Source organism: Protobothrops mucrosquamatus, unplaced genomic scaffold (genome assembly GCF_001527695.2).
Source record: "Protobothrops mucrosquamatus isolate PMUCROS unplaced genomic scaffold, P.Mucros_1.0 scaffold480, whole genome shotgun sequence".
Lineage (NCBI taxonomy): Eukaryota > Metazoa > Chordata > Lepidosauria > Squamata > Viperidae > Protobothrops > Protobothrops mucrosquamatus.
The window spans coordinates 272,543-296,971 of NW_015386800.1; the positions used below are offsets into that span (position 1 = coordinate 272,543).

A 24,429-nucleotide genomic window follows, 5' to 3' on the forward strand; every position below is an offset into this window, starting at 1 on the left:
TTTTGGCTGCTGTGTTTGTAAAAGAGTTGTGCCAAGAATTAGTCACATCTCAAATGTTTGGCATACCCTGAAGATGTGTACAAATAATAGGCCATCACAGCACTTGTAACTTTTTTTTAAAAAAAATTAGCCCACAAACACAACAGCTGTTTCTGGATCTCTAGATAAAATAGAATCACCCCCCCCACACTAACCAGCAACCTTTTCCTTTTGATGTAAGTAATTTACAAAGCACAGAAAAGGAGTAAGAAACAGTAAGCCAGATAACTTTAAGATATGAAATAGGGAAAGGAGGTCCCCTTAAATCTATTAATACCAATACCATTCAATATACCTTTCTAAACCTGCAAACTATATTTCTTTCCCTTACATTCATTCATTACCTTATACCAGGGGTCTTCAAACTTGGCCCTTTTATGACTCGTGGACCTCAACTCTCAGAATTCCTCAGCCAGCATGGCTGGCTGAGGAATTCTGGGAGTTGAAGTCCACGAGTCATTAAAGGGCCAAGTTTGAAGACCCCTGCTTTATACATTGCTCTTTGTTCTTTGAATGTCCACTCTCTTTCTTTCTCAAGCCTTCATCCAACTCTCAATCTTTCTCAGTCTTCCACTTTATTCAATCCATTCACCCTATCTTTAATCATTTGTTTACAATACTATCCTCATTCATTCTCTTTATATGATCAAACCACCTCAATGTACTTCTTGATTTCTGATCATTCCCATTTTTGTTCAACTGCAATTTATTTAGCTCTCCTTAATTCTTTACCCCGTCTCTTGTTCTTTTTCCACATACACCCCATTCAACTTACTTTTGTCAATCAATCAAATCTTTATTCATAGACCAGCAAATAAACCACTAGAATGTTCACTTTTTCACCATTCTACCAATAAATTAATGTTAATATAATTCTCACATTCATTTGTAGCTCCTTGTGATATGCTTGTTTTTGCCAATAAAGGAGAATGTTTGTAGCTCAGGGTTGAAAAGAGGGGTTCTGGCTGCTCTCTGAGCTTGGTTGTTTTCTTGCAGATGTTTCATTACCCAAACTAGGTAACATCGTGAGTGGAAGTGCCATTGGCCACACTTTCACCAGTTACTTCAGCAGGAGTTGAGAGTACAAGAAGGCCTCAAGTCATGAACCACCTTCTTCAGGGAAAGCACAACCCTGTTCAGAGTAATACAGGGCCGATGTTTCTAAATTATCTAGTTCTTTACTGATTAAGAGCAACTCTGTCCAGGGTTTGTTTTGCCTCATCACAGCCTTCTGATATGGAAGTATATACACACTATATACACTACATATACATATTTGTTTTTGTACATTTTCACGGGTACAGGTATGCAGGTCTTGGTGTATTCTGGTCTTTTCCCGTGTAAGCCAAACCAAAGCCTGATATGCTACACCACAGCCTTATGCTCTGGACATCACATCACAGAACCCAGGAGGTTACAACGCTAAAGCTCAGGATGTTACAACACAAAACTCAGGATATCACTACACTAGATCTCAGGATGTAATCACACAACCCATTACCCAGGTCATTATAACACAAAAGACTAATGGGCACACAGCCAGCACCTCAACTACTCAGGATGTTACGAAACAGCTGAACAGTCCACAAACAATGACTCTAACACAGCCAACCAATCCACCTACAGCAACTAAGCCAGCACTCCACACACCAATATTTATAGAGAGATGGCAGCTCCAATCACACTTTGCTCGCACAAGCACGAAGACGAAGACCCCAGCCTGAAGATGACGAGTGGGACCTCATCGAAACGTCGCCAAGATACTCTCAATCTTACACGGGAAAAGACCCGAATACACCAAGACCTGCATACATATACATATACATATACATATACATATACATATACATATACATATACATATACATATACATCTGTTGGGTGAGGCACCTGGTCTACCAAATATAAATCAGTCTGTTCTGCGTTTCACTCCAATGTAGGAGCATGTTTTGCAGGCAGACCTCACATACTGTGAACACTATAAATTCAAAATTTTGTGGCTGACAAAGAGTTAGTGGGAGACTAGTACAGCTATTTCAGGCTCATTTGCCCTCGTCAGCTAGTCACACCCTTCAGGGATTCGAACCTGGGCAGCTTGCATGTTAGGCAGCTGTATTGCCCTTTTGAGCCACAGGTTCCCCCTTACTCCTGTCAGCAGAAAGCAGGGAAGTTTATATACACTAGTACTGATTTGGTCCAAGGTAGCAATGTACACCTGAATTTCATTCACATATTGATAAGACCTCATCCCAGTCTGACATATGACTACTTTCAAGTGATTTCATGTAGATGTTGAGCAATATAGAGAAGAGCACTGAGCCTTCTGGAACTCCTTGTAGTAGTAACCATGGACTTAAATGCTTTTCCTCATGACCATGGATGGAACTGCCTAGGCATAGCAAAACTCTGTTGTTGTATTAACATCTCTCTTTTGCTTTTATGTGCAGTCTGTTTATGGATTACAGAATGATATTCGAAGTCATAGTCCTACACACCCACCAGTGCCAGAAACAAAACCTCCCACAGAAGAACAATTGTGTCAAGAGGTTTGTGAGACTATATTTATTTGATTTAGTCATCCATGTAACAAAACTAAATGCTGAACTTACCACATTCTGAAAAATCAAGGTAGCTTGCTTATAAAACATATTATGTATTACTTTAAATGAATGCCTGGAAATGCTCCATTCAGTCAGAATACATAGCAGTTCAGATCCATACTGGCTAATCCCAGAGGGCTGCCAGGATCTCAGACTGATGTTGGTATGTGCAGAGGAGTCTTGGTGGAGAGTGTTGGAAGCAAGTGGGGAAAACATAGATGGGAGAGAAAGGCAGTGTCCATCTGGAAATAGCATTGTTTTCAGGGTTTGATTCACAACATGCTTAAATATAATGCAAGATGCTAAATTTTTAACCACCATCACCAGTTGCTTCCATTTCTTATTAAAATGCATTTTTCTAACAACATTAAAAGTTATAATTTTGGTCTATTATATTCTCTAGATTTCAGTGAATTTCAGTGGATTATAGAAATAGTGGTGTGTATGTGTGTGTGTGTGCTTGTATGTATGCTTTATGCATAAACACAGCTCCCATCTATCTATCTATCTATCTATCTATCTATCTATCTATCTATCTATCTATCTATCTATCTATCTATCTATCTATCTATCTATCTATCTATCTATTATCTGTCTAGCTATCTAGCTATCTATTGCATTTCAAGAACCAATCCCTGGGAAATAATGCTATTCTCTAATACAGGAGTGACAAACTACTGGCCTGTGGGCTGGTTGCATCATGCAGAAGCCGTGCCAACCCCAGCTCCGGCAATGCGAAAAAAGTCACGATACATCATGACATGTCACGTGAAGTGGCAAGTTTGACACCTGTGTTCTAATAGATACCAATAGTATTTAGACTTATATACCACTCCATGGTGATTTACAGCAATCTGACTGGTTTATAATGTCAGCATATTGCCTCCAACAATCTGGGTCCTCATTTTACCGACCTCAAGAATGGAAGGCTGAGTCAACCTTGAGCCCCGTCAGGATTGAACTCCAGGTTGTGGGCAGAGTTAGCCTGAAATACTGCAATTTGACCACTATGTCACCAGGGCTCTTTAGATAGATACTTCTATTTCCAATCTGTGCTTCCCTCACTTAATTCTGCTTCTCTCATACTTGGCATAGCGGTCCTAACTCCAAGGTATGTGACTGAAGAGGGCTGAGGATGAGGTGAAACTGCTCCTTCTGTCAGCCACGAGAATTCTATGTGCCCCAATTATGCTCATGGAAAATCTTTAGGTCAATGAACCATACATGTTTTATTGACAACCTAATATTTCAATAGTTTTCCATGAGCTGCAATGTAATGTGGACTGTTGATCTTATTTTAGGGTATGATCCGATTGTACTTACATACTTGAACTTCTGAGTGATTTTTATGCTCAGCCTTGCTTTGAATCCTGATTTTAATAAATATTATGGAACACATCTGTATGTGTGACTATAGGGGTAGGGAAAGGGGGGGTCTGCTTAGATTGATGACAATCTAATTACCCCAAACTAAATACATTTGTATCCTAAATACAAAATAATTATCCAAAATTATGCATTTGTATCCTTTTTGTTTTATTGGGAGTTTTAAGGATGTGGATCTGCAAAAATGCACATCCTTTTAGATTTAATGGCAAAAGTCCTTTCAATGTTACTGACTGTGATTGTACTGTTATGAGATCTTTATTTGAGCTGGACTGTGCCTTCTCTTGAATTTATAAACAGCTCAATGCATAAGGTCTCATGGCTTAGCCTGAGTTCATATAAAATGCTCCATTTTTCTTAGGCCAGATTTGTCTCTGTTTACTCAAACCTTAGACTTGGTTTATCAGTTGTTTGTTTTTGCCTTTCATAGATAAAATATTGGCAAATGCAACTAGACAGACATCGGTTAAAAATGTCAAAAGTTGCAGAAAGGTATGTATATTACCATGAATTTGGTTAAAGTCAAAAGCTGCCATTTTCTGTATTCATGAAAAAAAGGGGAGGGGAAGGAGGGCAATTATTAAATGATTGATTCCAACATAACTGGGGAAAAAACTGTATTTAGCGCCGAGGACCTTCCTTTGTAAAAATGGGTTCTTAACACTGTATGTAATAAATGCATTGTAAAAATGTTAGCTGATTGTGTTTTTCTAGTCTATTAGCTTATACTGAGCAGTATGTGGACTACGACCCTTTTCTGCTGCCACCTGATCCGTCTAATCCTTGGCTGTCAGATGATACTACTTTCTGGGAAACAGAAGCAAGGTATGTTGGGGGTGAATTTGGTCTTTTTCCCTCCCAAATAAATAACAGATATTCAGGAGCATCAGTTTAAAAAAAAATCACCTAGCAAGAAAGACGGAGAAATAATTTTTTTTTCCACAATGTTCCCCTGGTAAAGGTTTTCCTTAGTCAAAGACAGTCAAGGATCGTAGCAGGGACCCAGGTTTTATGTTTCTAAATTCTCTTTCGTGTGTGTTATCCAGCAATGCTCTCTCATTAGGATTACTTGCTAGTGTGAAGCAAGGAAAAAAACAAACAGATGTGGTGGAGGAATTGCACCATGCTGAAAATAGTACAGTTTCCATATAACCCACCCGTGTGAATGTGCTAACAACAGAGCCTAATGATAGTGGAACCAAATACACTAATGGGATTATTTTTCTTGGCCAAAATGCTGAACTGAGCTGATGCTATTTAGGAGATTAACATTTTTTGAACTTTAGCATGAAAAAAAAGCCTTAGTTATCTGCCTGTACCAAAGCTGTAGTGCAGCACGTATTTACTGCAGTTAAACTAATACGCAGTTAAAGTAGCCTCATATGTGATTAGGTTATTTTACATGGCCTGCACTGTCTTCTCCCACTAGCAAGGCAGATACATGGCCAATTGAGTTATTTCAACAAGTCTGAGGGATTGTTTGTTTGCTTGTTTCCTTTCAGCAAAGAGGCAAATCAGCACAGAGTAAAGCGATGGGGCTTTGTCATGGATGAAGCTCTGAAAGACCCAGTCGGAAGAGAACAGTTCCTCAAATTCCTGGAATCTGAATTTAGTTCAGAGAATTTAAGGTTAGCCTTTCCCTCCACTCGTTGATATCTGGGCTGTCTAAGGAGATATATTATAACTGGGAACGAATCTGTTATTTCTCCTCAATATGCTCAGCAGGGCTCACCTTCCACCACCCATGGGAATTTTTAAATGAGGCAACAGCAGGAGTCCGACTGCACATCTGGTCTAGCTTATACAATCCTTCTGGGAAAACCTCAGTGGTGTTTCCACTTCTCTTTTCCCAGTTAGGAGGGTATAACCAGTAAGTAATCTGTCAGAGGGGAATTGCTCAGCCTTCCTGAGAATAAGTATTATTTTGCTAGGGATCATTATCCTCATGTTAATCATGTTAATCTCTGCTGCATTATTATTATTTTCTTTCTGATGCTTAGAACAGGAGAAATAAAAGAAGAGCAGATTTTCATCTATTTAAGGTCAATGCTGCTACCTGCTTTGTAAAGCCAACTTTCTTTCTATTCTCCGTTTAAAAGGAATTTACTAATTCTAGAGAAAAATTAAGTATAGGGTGATTTGGCTGAAATAGCATTTCCCTAGGAATGTCTATGGAGATTCTTGATCATCCATTTCAGGACTCATCTATTACAAATCTTCATGAATGAGAAGCTTCTTGGATGAGAAGTGAAATGTTTTCAAGGAAAAAAAATCAAGAAAGTCCAGTTGCCTTTTGAATAGCACTTTTAGGACATTTCCCTAGGACAGCGGTTCTCAACCTATGGGTCGCGACCCCATTTGGGGTCGATCGACCATTTCACGGGAGTCGCCAAGCAAGGTTGTCCACCATTTTTTTCCCCTTTTCTGGCGGGTGCCTTACCTCCCTTGAGCTGGGCCAGCTGATGGTCGGCCTGCTCCGTCTCTGCCGCTTGCCAGCTACGCCTCGGCCGGCGCAGGGGGCGGAACCACGCATGCGCGGCGCTCTTGGGCAGGGAAAGTCCTCGACTTACGACCGATTGGGTAGTCCTCGACTTACGACCGGTTTAGTCCTCAACTTACGACCAGTTTAGTCCTCGACTTACGACCGGTTTAGTCCTCGACTTACGACCGGTTGGGGGTCGCGGCATTAAAAAGGTTGAGAACCACTGCCCTAGGAAGATAACAGCCAAAGGGTGAGGCTGTTGAACATATACTTTGTCCTGCTGATTAATCCTGGGCAGGAGAGAAACATTTAATGTACCAGAAGGAGCTGTAGCTGAATTAAGATATCAACTATGTGGCTATGCATGTTTGGGTGCCTCCTTGTGTTTTTTTTTTCCTAAAGATGTTAACAATAGAAGGGCAATTTCTTAAGGATGTAGATAAAAGTTTTATTGCACTAATAAATAAACAATACAGGTACATTATTTTAATATAATGTTAAAAAAATCTTTTGAGTTTCAGGAATTCATACGGGTAGGAAAAATTATGAGATGAATTTTGAGCTTAAGGAAACAGAAATTTGTAGAAATACAGATTATTTGTTTGTAGAATGGAGTCACAAAAGATTTGAAATTTGCTGATTCACATTGATAATTGTATGGATACCACACCAGATGCACATAGACTGCAACACATTATTAGAGACTCATAGGGTTGAAGGCTTTCTGGAGGCCTTCTTATTCAACCCCTGCCCAGTGCAGGAATCTTCATACTATGCCAGACAAATGGCTGTCCAACCTTTTCTTGACTACCCCCACCCACATCAGGAGCCAAACAGTTTCACTTTTTAATGGCTCTCCCAGTCAGGAAATTCTTCCTTATTTCAAATCTTCACTGAAAAGCTTCCACTTGTTGCTTCTCATCGTATTCTCAGTTGCTATGCAAAATAAATCCACACCCTTTTCCTTGTGATAGCCCTTCATATATTGGACAATGGCTACATGTCTCTCCATAACCTTCTCATCTTTAGGGTAAATACACCAAGTTCCTTTAACTGATGTTGTTTGTAGGATTGAGCCTCCAAATATCACTATTTTTGTCAGTCTTCTCTGCACTCTGCATCGATGCCATATATTTATACACACAGAATAATGATAAAGTGCAACAAAATTTAGCCAAAAATCAAAGAGGAACACTGATCAGTTATTTTCTGTTTTACTTTTGTTCCTATAATATATCTTATGGCTATATATATAACCTTTTTACTTTATCTTTTGATAGTGCTTCTTGCAATGTCATGTATTTCTCAAAGTAAATTTATCTTCCTCTGCCCTTTTGTCCTTAGGTTATTCCCTATTTTCCAATTGTTCCTTGTCCTCTAGGCATGACAGCTCTTTATCCAAATCCAAAGCAGCATATTTATTGAAAAATAAGAAGATGCGTGATGCACTTGCCATTTCTTTGTGCAGCAACAATTCCTCTATTTGAGTTCTTTGGAGCATCTGTTGTTCCTCTGAGACTCAGACTTCTTCTGATGCTTCTTGGACTTGTTCTTACTCTTGGTCTCAGCTTTGTCGTTATTTTTCATTATTATTTGCATTGTCCATTTTTGTTCCAATATGTGATTAACTCCAATATAAATCATAGGAGAAAGAACATAGAACATAGAATATAAAATAATATAATGAGGGGGGAGGACCTTGGAGGTCTTCTAGTCCAACCCCTCTGCTCGAACAGGAGACCCTATATCATTTCAGATAAATGGTTGTCCAGTCTCTTGTTGAAAGCCTCCAGTGATGGAGCACTCACAACTTCTGAAGGCAAACTGATCCATTGGTTGATTGCTCTCACCATTAGGAAAATTTCTCCTTAATTCTAGGTTGCTTCTTTCTTTGTTTAATTTCCATCCATTGTTTCTCAACTTGCCTTTTGGTGCTTTGGAAAATAATTTGACATCTTTGTAGGAGCCCCTCAAATATTGGAACACTGCTATCAGTCCTTCTTTTCATTAAACTTGTCATATCCAATTACCGTAACTGTCCTTTGTATGTTTTAGCTTCCAGCCCCCTAATCATTCTTGTTGCTTTCTCTGTCAAAATATAAATAAACATTGATTCTCTTGCCACAAAATGCTTTGAAATCAGGCAGACATGGCAAAAACCATAGGAAGCTTGGAAGTGGTATCCTTAAGTATCTGTTACCTGTCTGCCTTCTTTCTTATAATTTTGATGAATGCTGGGTACAGGTTCATCTATAGCAGTGGTTCCCAACCTTTTCTATATTCCGCACCCCTAGAACACTTTTAATATATTCTCGCACCCATTACAAAAGTTTGAAATAATGGCAATGAATTATGCATATACACTATAATTTTGAAAACCCACGTTTTCACACCCCTTGGAATATCATCTCACACCCCGTGTTGGGAACCCCTGATCTATACTGAAATGCAGCTCCCACATCTTCACTATTATCTTACAGTGTCTTTAACCATAAATGTTAGAGCCACATTCCATTGCATGAACGACCACTACTGCTGAATTTCTGTTGGTATCAATTTTTGTTAAGCATGAATTTTGTTTGTAGGTGGGTATCTATTTCTTAAAATGTAAAATCGAAAAGGCCTAACCTGTCCCCCACACCTGATAAATACTCTTAGCACAGCATTGCTGAAAGTGTGCCGATGGTGTAGGTAGCCTTCTTTCCTTCCGAACTAGGAGGATCATAAATTGTGACCTTATTGAAAGGCCAGCTGGATGAAGATGAAGAGATCTCTCGCTTGATGAATACTCCGTGTTAGAGAGTCAAAGAAAGATCAGATGCCTGGACTGAATATTGTTACTGACCTATCCTTGTGAGCTGAGGAGGTTATTTAAGGTTGATTACATGAAAGAAATTGTTCTTTGGAGTGAACTATCCTGTTACATAATTTAAATAGATATTTAAATATTGGCTTGTTTATACTCTGATTTTCTGCACAGCTTTCTGCACAAGAGTAATTATACTCTTCTAAACCAAACCAAACTGTCACTTACTTAATCCAAAGAATTTTAATCCAATGACATACTCCTTACAGTCAGTGCGTTGGTTTAGTGGAATAAGCAAGAGGGCAAGCCTTATTTTTCATTGCTTCTTCTACTCTCTGAAACATTGAAGATTATTTGGATGGGGTGGGCAACTATGACCTATGGATTTCAACTCCCAGAATTCCCGAGTCAGTCGTGAGATCCATAGGTCATAAAGTTGCGATAGTTGCCCACTCCTGGGTTAGAATGTTAAAGGTGTAAATCCAGGTACATTGATTCTTAGCACCTGATGTCCCAGTGACCACAGATAGTCAAGGATTTACTTCCTCCTCCTCCTCCTCTTCCTCCTTCTCCATGTTTTTCCCACAAGTGCAGGGTCTGCTTTTTTCAGATCAAAGGTTGCAACAGGAATTAACTGACTGGCTTGTCAACTAAACCTGACATCAGTGGCTGAGAGAGAGAGTGACTGGCTTTTGTGGCTTTTGTGCCTAAGGCAGGACTAGAATGCACAGTTTCCTGGTTTCTAGCCTGGTGCTTTAACCACTACACCAAACTGGCTCTCATCTTGCACACATACACATAGAATGTAGAATGTACTTATCTAGGGCAGTGATGGCGAACCTTTTAGAGACCGAGTGCCCAAAAACTGGGCCCGCTCCCACTCCACCCCCCCTGCCCGCCCCCGTTCTGCACCCCATCCCCCATTCCACCTGCCCACAGGACCACTCACCGCCTCCAGGGCCCGCCGCAGATCGCCCAGGCAGCCCAGCAGCGCTATGGCGGCCACACCCTCTGCCCGTGCCCTGCAGCATCAACTGTGCACAATGGGGTGTGAGGGCAGAGTCTTGTCTACGTTGCCTGGCTGCCATGTCCTTGGCTGCACTGCTCCGTGTGGGCCACACTCGAGGGCGAGTCTCCTTCAGGGGGGCTGCTGGAGAGGAGGGAGTCGCGTGGGGAGGCAAGGCTGGGGCAACAGCACGTGTGCCCACAGAGAGGGCTCCGAGTGCCACCTCTGGCACCCGTGCCATAGGTTCGCCATCACTGATCTAGGGATTAAAATGACATCTATCACAGAAGGCTGCAGAAGACTAAAGGGATGATGAAAATTGACCACACTGCCTTCCATGAATAGAAGTAGTGAGGAATGAGGAAAGAAGGCAAACCCATCACTAGATAGAATCCACTTGTTCCTGTCTGACTCTGATATTTCATATATCTTTTCTTGCCAAATCAGATTAGAATCCTAAAGAAAACTTTATAGAGAGGATTTTTTTCAAATCAAACATAGTACCTCTCTTATACTGATAAATTCTGTTTAGTGTTGACTAATTATGGACGTACTTAAAACCACGGCTATTTACAATGCCACAATGATTATAATACCGCAATTTCTCCATTTTTAGGCCACATACTGTCATGTCTCTTAGTTTTAAAGTATGATTATAGATTACTGAAAGGAGTCACTGAATACAAAATGAGCCAATATTGCCTTTAGTTCCCATATCTACAACCACAGCACTGATAGGTTCTGTTATTTTTTTCAAAATACTAAAACCAGTGGTGGGATTCAGCCAGTTCACACCAGAACCGGTAGCTAATTTTTTGTTGCCCTGGCCCAGAATGGACTTCCGGAAGCAGCATCCACACAGAGAACCAGTTGTTCACATATTTGAATCCCACCACTGAGTAAAACCAACATGTGCCACCATGATGCACATATAAAAGGGATAGAGCTTGAATCACAACAGTGCAGGGTTTTGTCATTTATTATTTGTCTCCTCCTCCTGTCTCTGTCTAGGCCTAATAAATAAAATAACAGTGCCTTAAATACAGTTGCCCTGACATTGGAGACACATGTTCAGTTGCTTTGAACTCAAAGAGTAAGATAGTAGCAGATATCAATCACTGCAAATTCTGACATGTCTGTACAAAATGTACTAGTTCCTTACTCTGAAGTTATTTATTCATCAAGTTTTTGAGAAAAAAATATTTTAGACATGTATTTAAGTTGATATTTAGAGTTATTTTGAAACATCTCAAAAGTAATGTGAACATGGACAAGAACTTTGAATTTAAAAAACCCAACAACCACAAATGTGGCTAAGAAATGGCCGGATTCATCTACCTCACACTAAAGTGAAATGAGACCCCAGATAGATGACGCACTGCTTTCAGGCTTCTAAATATATTTTTAAAGGGATACTTTAAAAATCAAACCAACCTTTCAAGATGATTCAATATCCAGTTCATTACTACTGTTTACCCATTTTCTTATATAGGTTTTGGTTAGCGGTGGAAGATCTGAAGAAGAGACCCATCCGTGATGTTCCTGTCAGAGTACAGGAAATCTGGCAAGAATTCCTGGCCCCTGGAGCACCAAGTGCCATTAATCTAGACTCAAAAAGTTATGACAAAACCACACAGAATGTGAAGGAACCAGGGCGATATACATTTGGCGATGCTCAGGTTGGTAGAATTGTTTGTACAGATATGTACAGTGTCTTGGTGGAGAAGTAGGGCTGTGAAAAACTGTTTCTGGCTTTACCATTCCTTTTTTAATAATATTCCAGATTAATATTTAACAAAGAGCACTATATGCATGCAATATCCTAGAAATTCAGCTTAAATTCTGTTTTAATAACTTGCTGCTAATTAAAAATAGGTTTGCGCCAATAAATCCTAGATATAATTTTTCTGAATCAACAAGAAAAAAATCTCTAATAATAAAGTTTCTTAATAAGCATACCATTTACTGTGGTTTATAGGCTAACCAAGTTAATTTACATTCTAGAAATAACTATGTAAATAATGGAAACATAGTACAACTCCTCCCCCCTTTCAGCTAGGTGCACATTGATCTTAAGCAGCAAGTCAGCTCCTAAAGTTTTGGGAATGGCCACAGAACTACTCCAAACTGTAACTTTTAATGCAACAGAAGGTGAAAGTATGATGAAGGCAGAGTAGTGTTGTACTAAGGGAAGCCCTGCCTCTTTATATACATGATGGAGCTTGTGTCAAGATGCCACAGTGCTCTTTTCGTCACTTGTTTGCCCCATCCCTCTGAGAATCCCTCTGGCTAGGGAAGAATTTGATTAACCTGAAATAATTCAATGTAATTTAAAATGAAACAACACTTTCCTTTTATCTTAACAAATGCTCTCTTTGGCTCAACATTACATCTGTCAGACCTGTCCCAATCTAAACCCTTAGGAAAGAAAGACCCTCAGCTCCATTTGGTTGAAGTAAAAGGTTCTTTTATTACCAGTCCATCTTCAGCCAATCAGAAATTGCCGAATTGTTTTGAGAATGCTGAGGTGTTTTGGGGTAATCCACATTCTTTCTCAGAGTGTCTGGCCTTGGATTCTGATGCAAACTGGTTCCAAGCTTCTATGGTCTTGATCACCTACCATTCCCCCCTCCCTCTTTCCCATCACATACACACACAGCTTTATTGCCCATCTATCCTCCCTCCCCCTTCCAGCCTTTGATGACAGGGTGCCTTTGAGGCGCCAAGCTGATCTTGGCAGGCCTGACAACATATTAATCTGCATTGAAATAAATTTTCTACAAAAAGTCAATTTTCATAGATGGTCTTTCATCCAAAATATTACATGTTATTAGCAAATTGTTCCCTTGAATTGGGATATATTGCTTTGGATTTGGTATGTTTATTTGACACTGGAGTTACCTATAAAAATGTTAGGCTGTTCTACCCCAAGATGCTACATGAGCAAGAAACTGAGTACAAGGAAAAGGTAGGACCTGACTTCAAAATATAAAACCTGTAATGTACTCACATAGTTTTCATAGTTGTTTTATAGAAAGCAAGCTACTTAATTAATCCAAATCGCCCTAAATCACTTTGACTAAAAATATTTATTTCCTCAAATGAATTGGAGAATATATACCCAAATTCAATCTTCTCCAAGTGTATAAACTAAATCAACTTAGTTGTGCATTTTCTAATAATAGTAGTTGTACTTCAGGCAGCTGTCCAATGTCTTGAATTTTATTTTCAACTCACAGTAAAATTGGCCAGAGACATTGGCTGCAGCTGCCTGAATCTTATTGACAAGGCCCCAAAACGTAGAGTGACACAAGATTATTTAAAAATGCATCCGAACTTTTCTAATTGCTAAAATCTATACAGAAAATGCTAATAGTTTTTCACGCCACTAGATGGCTGTCTATATACATATTTTCTATACCAGCTGTCTTGTTGGTCTCCGTAGGTTTGCATTAGTGGAAGTGATTGGATAGTGCGATGTTTCTCAAACTTGACAACTTTAAAATGTATGAACTTCAACTCTTGGAATTCCTCAGCCAGCATGTCAAGTTGTCAAGTTTGAGAAACACTTTACTATCTTTGTTTTTCTGAGATACAGCTCTGTGTTTAACACTGTAGGCTGATGTGAGCTATGTGCTTAAGTACTGCTTCTTTTGGTAGCTGTGTTATGTGAAAAATATCAGCTGGCAGCTGTCTAAACAGAAGTGCTACTGTTTAAAAATGAAGAAGTCTTTTATGTACTTTTTAATCCTGTTGCACCTTTAAAGATTGTAGAAATCCTCAAATGTTAACTTAACGGGTGACCACTTGGAAGGAAGACTTTCCAGTAGCCATTTCCAAATTGCCCTATCATTTGTTAGCTTTTCAGCACCAGGGAAATACTTTTAAAAAAACCCTCTTACCTTTGAATGCTTTGTATCTTTCTTCTCCTGCTCAGTGGTTCCTTCCACCTTATTATGATATCTCTTTTAACCTCTGTTTCTGTTACTGGATTATTTTATTTATTTTATAATTATACAAAACTCTGAGTACTTACTCATTTCAGAGACTCATAAGAAATTTATAATACAATGACATTAAAAAGACCCATAAAACTAGAAACCCAAATGTATCAATAATATCAATGTGTGTATGTATATGTATATAAATATGTACATAATGTGTATATGTATATAAATCTCCAAAATAAAAGTAGCCCAAATCATCACCAGCATTCAAAACCTGTACAAAATAAAAATGTTTTCCTCCGCTTGAAAAAGTCTAAGGTTTTTTTGGGGTGGTGGGGTGGTGAAGCAAGTTCTGTGGGGTCAGCCCCAAAGGAGGATAACTTTGTTCCCTTCCGCTCACATGGGTTGGGGACCTTTTCAACCACCTAGGACAAGTGGTTGAGAAAAATGCCCTATTGCCACAGATTATTACTTTTTAATTTATGTGGAATTTCATTTATATTTTTATGATGTGTATCACTCAGGATAATATTAGCTGTAGGACAAGTAAGTAAACTTAGAAATAAATTTATTTATAAATAAATAAATGTTTTATAAGCCAAATGAACATAAACAAACAAATAAACAAATAAAATAAAATAAAATAAATAAAATAAAAAAGATGGTGAGACTCTAGAAAGAGTACAGAGAAAAGCAACAAAGATGATTAGGGGACTGGAGGCTAAAACATATAAGGAACGGTTGCTGGAATTGGGTATGTCTAGTTCAACGAAGAGAAGGACGAGGGGGGACATGATAGCAGTGTTCCAATATCTCAGGGGCTGCCACAAAGAAGAGGGAGTCAAGCTATTCTCCAAGGCGCCTGAAGGCAGGACGAGAAGCAATGGGTGGAAACTGATCAAGGAGAGAAGCAACTTAGAACTAAGGAGAAACTTCCTGACAGTTAGAATAATTAACCAATGGAACAACCTGCCTCCAGAAGCGGTGAATGCTCCAACACTGGACGTTTTTAAGAAGAGACTGGACAGCCATTTGTCTGAAATGGTGTAGGGTTCCTGCCTGAGCAGGGGGTTGGACTCGATGACCTCCAAGGTCCCTTCCAACTTTATTATTATTATTATTATTATTATTATTATTATTATTATTATTATTATTATTATTATTTATATTTTATTTATTTATAACATTAATAGGCCTCCCTCACGGTAATTCTAGGTGGCTTACAATTATAAAACTATATAAATTAAAAACATAAACTAATATAAAATCCAAAACAGTACTGTTGCTAGCCACATGTCCACCTTCCTGAGCAGTGAAAAGTTTCCAGGAACAAAAACTCATCACCCCTGTTAGGAGAGGCTTGTTTACAATACTATTTGGTTTATTATAAGTGAAACACAGAGCACCGAAGGCCTGTAACAGCTCAATGCCCTGCAACAGGTTGCCCAAGAGAGATTTCCCATTAGCCAATTTCCAATTCCAAACTTCTGCTCTGGCTTGGTCTTCCGTGTTACATTGTGTTGTCTCTCAGTCTGCTTTCAAAAAGGACTCACTTCCCACCTTTTCTTTGTCTCTGAAGGATTCATTTGCTCCTCCCATATAGTTGCTCCTCTAGACATTACAATGATTTCAACAAAATATTCAGCATTATTAACATTTCATTCACAAGGCAATATGGCATCAGACCAAACTGATTGTGATGAACCAAAACTCAGTAATCTGGCAATAATCTCTTTTGTTTGTAGATTTTCCTTAAGCAATCATTATTTTGAAAATGTCACAGCCAAAATTCTGGCTATCCTGACATTTTTGCACTACAGGTATAAAAGGATTAATTCATGCAAATTAGATAAATGGCCATTCAAAGCCTCTTTTTGCTTAAACAAATTCCTTGTAAACTAGTTTATGCAGAAGACTCTCATAATGCTTGGACTGATGCCAATTCTTGCTAATTTCTTTAATTGAAAACCCTAAAGTTTTGCAACTTTATTAGAAATCATTTAATAAGCACTGTGTTAACAGAACCAGATTTCTAAGCTGCCCTAGGAATGAATTTAACATGTACACAATAATCGGCATTATTTTTCTTGTACCCTCTTTTTTTTTTTTTTTTAAAGAAGATCAGATTTCAAATGTGAAAACATTTCTATATTCTTTTATTTTAGGAGCACATCTACAAATTGATGAAAAGTGATTCATATCCACGTTTTATACGATCCAGTGCCTACCAGGAATTACTGCAGGCCAAGAAGAAGGTATTATTTCATCTTTTCTGTGTATTTCCATTCTTTCAGCAGTGGTTCCTGTCTATCGTACTTTCTCTCTTTGGGTAAATGAGCTGTATATCTGGTAGGTGAAGAGTTTAGTTCAATCTGAGCATCCCATAATGATGGTGGGATCCATGCCTATATTTGTTTTGCATCTTTGCATGAGCAAATTAATTTCATGTTGACATTCATTTTGTTTCATTATGAAAGGAATTGTAGGACTATAACTCAGGAAAACAGATAACAGCAGGTCAAAAGGTTTTAGAAAGATATACAAGTATAGTTGATGTAGTACAATTCTTACTTTGCAGCAGATATAATTTAACTGTATAAAGCTACAAACACTGAGTTTGTTTCATCTAAGCTTTTTGTAATCAAAGATAAGTTCAATCAGGACTCAATCCATACCTAATAAATACACAAAACTTTAGAGAGGTAAATCCTTGGTTAGTGTAAGTTCTGTTTTCTTGTTAGTCTTGTTCAGGATTTGTGTCTGAAAAAAAAAGAGTTCCAGTCAGAGTGGCCACTAAAATGTCCTCAGAAAATTAGACAGTGACAGTAAGGAAGGAGAACACAATGAAAGAACAGACAGTGGGTTTAATGTTTCCAAAATATAGCCATAACAAATAATTTTAAATGTGTACTTACCGCACTTCTTTTCATACTCTTACCCATACACATTTGTCTCTAACACTCTCAGTAGTACCAAAGATGGTTTTTCGCGAGGCAACTATACTTTCTTGTTATTCTTTGAAGATGTTTTGCTTCTCATCCAAGAAGCTTCTTCATCCAGTCAGAGCTGAAGAAGCTTCTTGGATGAGAAGTGAAATGTCTTCAAAGAAAAACAAGAAAGTCCAGTTGCCTTGTGAAAAAGCATGTTTGGGACAACTATGACCTGGATGACTGTGAATCTCCATAAACACTCTCAGTACTTGCTTTGTTTTCTCTATCCTCTCCTCTCCCCATTCATTCTTGGTGGGACTTTTGGCCACCAAAAGAAAGAAGAAAGAGTTGCCTTAATACTCAGCCATTTTCTTTGCCTTACCAACCTTTGTCTTGATTGGACTATTCTGCCTCACCAATGCAAAAACTTCTTGGAGACAACCAAATCAGTCTCATGCCTGAGACTTGTACTCTTACTGTCTCGATCTCACATCCTGTTAGACATCTGGAGAGTAGGGCTAGCAGATCTAGATTGCAAAAACACAGACCAGTAGGTGGCAGAAGGAAACCCTAAATCTTTGCTGCCATCTAGAAGTTGTATGGATTTTTGCAGCTCAGACTAAGTAACCCTGCAAAAGAATCCTCCAGAGTGCAATCTTCAAAAACTCCAGATTGTTCTGCATAAGCCTAGATAACTGGCTATCCTAATTCTAGTGATATGATAAGAGTGGGTAACCTGAGCCACTATTCCTACCCTACCAGTGATCTTCCTTTTTGAGAAGAAAACTCTGAAAATAGATTATGTGGTTTAGAAGAATTTGGGATTAGATATTCTATTTTAACTGCCCTGGTCATGGACAGTTTCTGCACACAGCCAAACAAGCTGAGACCTCCTTCAGATCTTCCTACAATGTGTGTTAATGGAGAACCAAGACCGTCCATGGTTGAGAAGTTTGATGTTGGGAAGGTTTTGACTTTTTATATTTCTTCAAACTATTTATTATTATCATGACTATTAATTTTGGAAGACCATGGATGTCATCCAGGCTCTGTGTTACTAATTATTACTTACTTTACTGGATGATCTAAACCCATCTACTGGGATGCTCCTTTGTGTAAGCTCCCCAAAGTAAATACCATAATGACATGGATGCACAGACAGAACTTGCTTGGGTTGTGGATAATGGGTATGCATGGATAGCCTGCTTCCACTGGTCTTGCACATCTGTATATGTAGATCTCTGTCCACACTCCATGGAGATCTTAAAAGGAGGTTCAGTTAACTCTGTTAGTTTAGAGCTCATAATCATCAGATCTCTGGATTCAACATAATGTACTTAGGTAATTTGTCTCAGATCCTTATGCTGAACGTACAAAGATCCAGTAGGGAAACAAATGGTGCAGAAACAATGAAGAGCAGGTTTTCTAGCTATATGTAGAATTTAATGAATAATACTTGCATAGGAATGATTTGTTGTGTCGGTCTGTAAAATTAGAAAGACAGGAGATAAGAAAACCAATCGTGCAGATTCATAATCCAGTTTTGTATTTAGTTCATATTCCTCCCCTTTAAAGGGTTAAAAGCATTAGGAAACAAACAAACAAACAAACAAACAAACAAAATTAAACTATCCAAACAGCAAGTGTGAGAAAGCATCAACTAGGGATACAACAAAAATAAATTCCCTTCCAAAGCTTGTATTGGCTCTGGGACCTAATAGCAACATGGTGAGGCATCTAGTTGGGCTTGTGGCAGCAGAAAAAAAACCAACTCCCTGTACAGCAGGGATCTGATCTAGATCAGAGGTCCCCAACCTTTTGGGCATCAGGGACCGGTTACGTGGAGAGAGGTTTTTCCGTGGACTGGAGGGGGCATGGTTTTGTGTGCTGCTTGCATACAGTGGATGGGGCTTTGCTTGTTTGTGTGGCCCGGTTGCTGGCATGCTGGACCGGGGGTTGGGGACCCCTGATCTAGATCACTCCACTTGTGCTATTTAGCATTTAAAAAGATACAAGGAACTTAAAGCAATGCATTGCCTTAACATTTAAAGCATATGTGCCTTGAAAACTATTTAAAATTAACACTCCTCGCTGTTGAGATACTATTAATGCAGTAAATAAATGGAGATCTTTCTTAAACAGAAGAGGGCTAGTTTTTTTTTTAAACAAATACTTTATGTTCTTAGATTGTGTAAGTGGTCACGTAATTGGCAGAATGTGCAGGGCTCCTTGTCCTGTTTTAATTTCATGTTTTGTTTTGTATTATCCCAGTTTGATCAGCTTGGCAGTTAATTCTAAGCAAACCTCTGATCTTGTACGTCAGTGCTGTTCTTCACCCAGTGAATCAGCACTGTCAAAGCTGACCCAGGCAGACATCCATGTAAGGAGTGGGGTGGGGAGGATGAAGCATAGGACAACTGCTTTGGTTGCCAAGTGTGATTCTCTCTGCCCTGCCCCTTCCAGCTACTCTGTGTTCCTCTGCATGCCTAAGACTACATTCAGGTGGGCAACCTATACATCTCTGGGCATTTGGACCTCTCTGCATTAGGGGAAAATTGTGAGGGGAAATTTATTTCCCCTTCTATTTCTATGAGCATTTCATCTTCTGCACTTGCTTTTGTGTTGTGGGTTTCTTTTTAAGACCTTTGTGTTTTAGCAACCCATTGCTTCATTGTGCTTTTATTTTCATGTTTTGTTTTGTTTTTGCTTTTTTGCTTTTGTTTCCCCTTTATATTTTTTTCTTTCACAAGTTGGGAAATACACTGGATCGCCGAACATCATTTGAGAAATTCACACGAAGTGTGGTAAGTTTATATCCTTGTGAGCCTTATGATTGACAGATTGTCCTCTGATATTATGTGGGTTTTGTTGACGCTGACCTCAAGCGACCAGGTGATGTTACAAGTCAGGCCCTGCTGAAATGACTGGGAATAATTTAAACAGCACAATCAAAGAAGCTGCTTAATAATGCCACCTCGATACTGTCTCAGAAACCTTTTAAGTAACAAAATATGACAAATAAAATGTTATTAGACTGGATCCATTTCACTCTACATTTTCTGATCAAAGCCACCTTTAAGACTTGGGTCTTTGGGTTTGTTTAACAATATGTGTGTGCCAATGCCTTTGAATCTCATTTTTCAACTTTTGCACAAGTTCAAACTAAAGCATTAAACACATTTATTTTTGTAGGGCAGAAACATCCCAATTTTCCCCTGCCATAAAAACTGTACACCAACACTGAGGGCGAGCACTAACCTGTTATGAAAAGAGGTAGAAAGATCTTGGCTTCTACTCCAGTTTGTTGACTTGTCCGCTGAGTGGTGTGTGTTTCCTGTACGCACGTGTGTGTGTGTGTGAGTGTGCATAAGTGTGCTGTATTGTGGCTTTTGCTGTTGCAGTCAGTTAACAAAGCTGTGTGTACTGAAGTGACAATTTATGAAGACCATCAGCAAAGATCATGGTTTTTGTTTTTTGTGTCTTCATAAACCAATTCCTTTAATAATTTCTAACTAAGCAAGATTTCAAATGTTTTTAATATAATGATAAGAACACCATAGCAACATAGTATATCTCTGTCATGAACAGTATGATCTGGAGTACTTTGAAAGCTTGCAAGGAAAATTAGATATTTGGGGAATGGGATTTAGAAATTGATATTTAGGGGGAAAGAGTCTAATGTAATAGTAATAGAATGGAATATAAATTTAAGAATTACTGCATTTGGGACTTTGTAATCCTCTCATCCAGATCCTGTTACTTTTAAATAACCTTGGACACTAAGAATTGTTTGAGAATTGCACCCCTGCTTATCAGCCAAATAAACAACAACAAAAAATAGTGGAGAGTTTGAAACAAAAACCCCTATTTTTGCATGGTGGTTTCACCACAGCATGTTACATTGTGAATTCTGTTATTGTTTGGGAGCAAAAAGGATCTAGAAAAGCAGCACATTTGTAGATGTGTAACTGAACTCTCTATTATAACTATAAAATGATCTCCTTCGGGTCAAATTCAACCCCTGGTGACTTGCTTTATTTGGCAGCAGTGCAGAAGTAGTTTGCCATGGGCTATTTCAGGGATATTTTTTTTTCCAATCCCCAATGTAACCTAAAGAAGACATCCTGTACTGGTACCTGGTGTTGTCTGAAGATCTCTAAATATTAACTAGGTACAATTCTGTTTAGCTTTTGAACCCCGAGAAGTTCAGATGCTATCATCTGCTGAGAATTTCTAACTCATGAATTCATTAAGCCCAAGTCTCAAATAGAAGATTTGTCTCTGAACTTTAAAAATATCCTCTTTGGCAATAGCTATGAGAGTTTTTAAAGCCATAACCACACATCCGCTGCGCCATTGTAACAAAACTTCCTCTATTTTTCCTTTCTTGCTAGCATAGATGATCAAATTTCAACAAACTCCAGGCATGGCTTGAGTCTATCTGAAATCTGAAAAATAGCTATTAATTCAGTTGAGACTTACTGGAACTACTAAGAACAGGGTTTGGATGTCCAGTTTCTGCAGCAGAAGTATAATTGGGATTTGATGAGATGTGACAGTAAGGATAGAAGAAAGGGTAGGTTGCTGGGAGTTTTATATTAGCCAGTTGCTTCGCTTGTCAGAATGTGAGAACCAAATGTAAATTATATATCTTTATGCTAGTGGAAGAACTAATTCAATGAGAAATTCTAAGATGATAACTCCATCTACTTATTAAAATTAATGTATCAAATGCATAAGCTCCAGTAGGTTTTCCTTACAAAATGTTTCTAGCAATGGATCAACAGCAGAAGTTCACTGAGAAAGAAAGTATTAAGGTGTATAAAAGATGTTGGTAATGACCCTTCTAATACTATGTATGTCAGTAGGCATTGTGTCCTTTTTATTTAACACAGTGTGTTCTTCCTTTAATCAATCTATTGATCATGAAGTGCTAAGAAACATGAGGACCTCAAATAACTAACTAGGTTTATAAAAAGAAAACCAGTCCAGCTCAATGAACTTAATGACATTTTCATCTAAATGTCCTTCTATTGTTTATTTTCCTTTGCAGACTTACTTGTACTGTATATACTGATGCCCATTCTCTAATTACTGGGCTTCTGTACCAGTTGGCTACTATTATAATAGCCATACACAACTCTATTTGGAGAGGCAGTTTGGCAGATAGCGTTACCAGCTGACATGGCATAACAGCAAATGAATCTCCCTAGAGTTACCTTTTGACGTTGCAAGATAATTTGAGTGTGGACCCAGTTAATTTGTGAAATGAGTATGGTAGCTTCAAAATTTTCACTTGTCTTGTTGATCTCAGTGTCAAGAAACTTTAGTGTAATTATACCTAGGGTAGAAATGAGGGAAAAAAAGAGAGTTGTAGAAACTACTTGAATAATTTCCATCAATGATTCTGAAACTTTTGATTTTTAGAACTGCAAAACCTCTGGGGTTTTGTAGAAATATATAAATTGGTGCTGTCCATTGCTCTCAGCTCTACATTCTGCATCATATGAGAAATTCAAATGACTTTGTTTTTCTCAGCATAATAACCATTTGCTGTATCATTGAGATGTCATTAATATATGGCCTCTTGGCATTATTGCTAATATGTAATTAGTGATAATTATCAAAAGAAAGGAAAGATCAGATCTGATGATTTTATAATAATGCAAAATTGATGTTGGGAGGTTTATATGCATTTAATTATCATCTCCAATATAAATGATAGTGCATAATGAATTAGCCATTTGATTGTTTCAATTCATTGCATTAAAATTCAGGATTTCATAATGAAGCTTAGATCGCCATTGCTGTCTTCAGAACATTGAACCTGGTATTTGGACATTAACATCAGATAATGAAAAATCTGAAAATGTGCAGGTGAAATTGGATGTTTTTTTGGAATGTAATTTTAATGGCTTCCACTGGATAAAATGTGAGAGTTTAAAGAGAGTGGTGTTTTTTCAAACACCGAACTTGCATATCTTTAGAGTGATCAAGCCTGTATTGATCAAAACAGATGTATCTCCCCTGAGTTTTTTGCATTTGGTTCTGATTCTCTTGACGATGATTGGAAGCTGGTGAACCAATTCCAATGGATCCTCTCATTTGAGGTAATCCAAAGTTCCACCTATGCAGTTGTGCCTGAAATAACATGATTCTCTTGCTTGATACTGCAACCATCAAGTGATAAACTGTTCATATCTGAAAGAACCCAAGGACAGGCATCCCATAAATAAGGTCACCATGTGAAAAATGTTAGCTGGACAAGTAAATGCTTGGTAATGAACTGGGTTTTCAGTGAACATGCCTCTGTCTTCTGTTTTCTTTTGTTTGTTTGTTTCTATCTTTTCCTCAGGGGAAATCGCTCACATCAAAGAGATTAACCAGTCTAGTGCAGTCCTACTAAAAAGATCATCTTGTAGCATGGAAGCAGACTCAGTCATTATACATACTTCGTAGCTCACTAATTGCCTGAAATCAGAGGACAATAGAACAAGATGTTGCATGAGCAAGGACCTGACTTGTTTTCTTTTGTGTATATCAAGGCATTACAGACTCCAAGGAACTCACTACTGTAACCTTTTGATGCCTCCATTTTGAAAACTCTCTGCTCACTTTCGCCTTCATATCAAGCTGGATCTATGTCTATTTATTTTTTGCAATTTCCAGTACATTTTTTTAAAGCTTCTGTTAGGCACAGTTTATTTACAGTGCTGTCATTCACAAACTGGAAGACATGTAAAAAAAAAGAATATATTAATAAATATACCTAATATGGCATCACAGCTATTGCACAATAAATTAGCACAGAAGGTTCTGTCTCACAGATGTATTCACATCAAGAAAGAAAGTCTGTGTCTTTGTCCGTTGTCTGTAAATTCTGTTAATGTTTCTTGCATTTATTTTTATACCATATTTTAAGGGGAAAAAAAGAAATCCTTTTATTCCAAATGTATTAAAACTGATCCTTTCTCTGTAAATTTGTGTATGTTTATATTGTTGTTTTATCTTTCATTAAAATATGCAGAATCTCTTCTGTTTGGTAGACTTAAGCTTCTTGACTTGGTAGAAACACAAATGAAATAATTCAAAATATTTTGAAGTATTCACTGTTTGGAGTTGCATCAACAGTGACAAGAGGACCAAGAAGAACATGATTTGATTATAAACAGGAAAAAGGGAAAGTGAGATTGATAAATTACATTAAAAAGTCTTTCCCTTCCCCATTATTCA

The 24,429-nt window shown here is 38.2% G+C and overlaps 1 protein-coding gene across 5 annotated transcripts in view; it reads left to right on the forward strand.

Moving 5' to 3' along the window:
* Positions 1–24,190, forward strand: part of RGS7 (regulator of G protein signaling 7) — a 174,481-nt gene extending 150,291 nt beyond the window's left edge. For 2 of the 5 annotated variants that reach the window (XM_015816682.1, XM_015816684.1), the window contains 7 exons: positions 2,487–2,585; positions 4,456–4,517; positions 4,740–4,850; positions 5,528–5,653; positions 11,812–11,998; positions 16,432–16,521; positions 20,389–20,463. In XM_015816682.1, coding sequence (XP_015672168.1) covers positions 2,487–2,585; positions 4,456–4,517; positions 4,740–4,850; positions 5,528–5,653; positions 11,812–11,998; positions 16,432–16,521; positions 20,389–20,463 — 750 coding nt within the window. Of the gene's footprint in view, positions 1–2,486; positions 2,586–4,455; positions 4,518–4,739; positions 4,851–5,527; positions 5,654–11,811; positions 11,999–16,431; positions 16,522–19,946; positions 20,001–20,388; positions 20,464–23,551 lie in introns of those variants that run through there. The other 3 variants (XM_015816681.1, XM_015816680.1, XM_015816683.1) reach the window with 3 other exon arrangements.
* Positions 24,191–24,429: the final 239 nt, after the last annotated feature.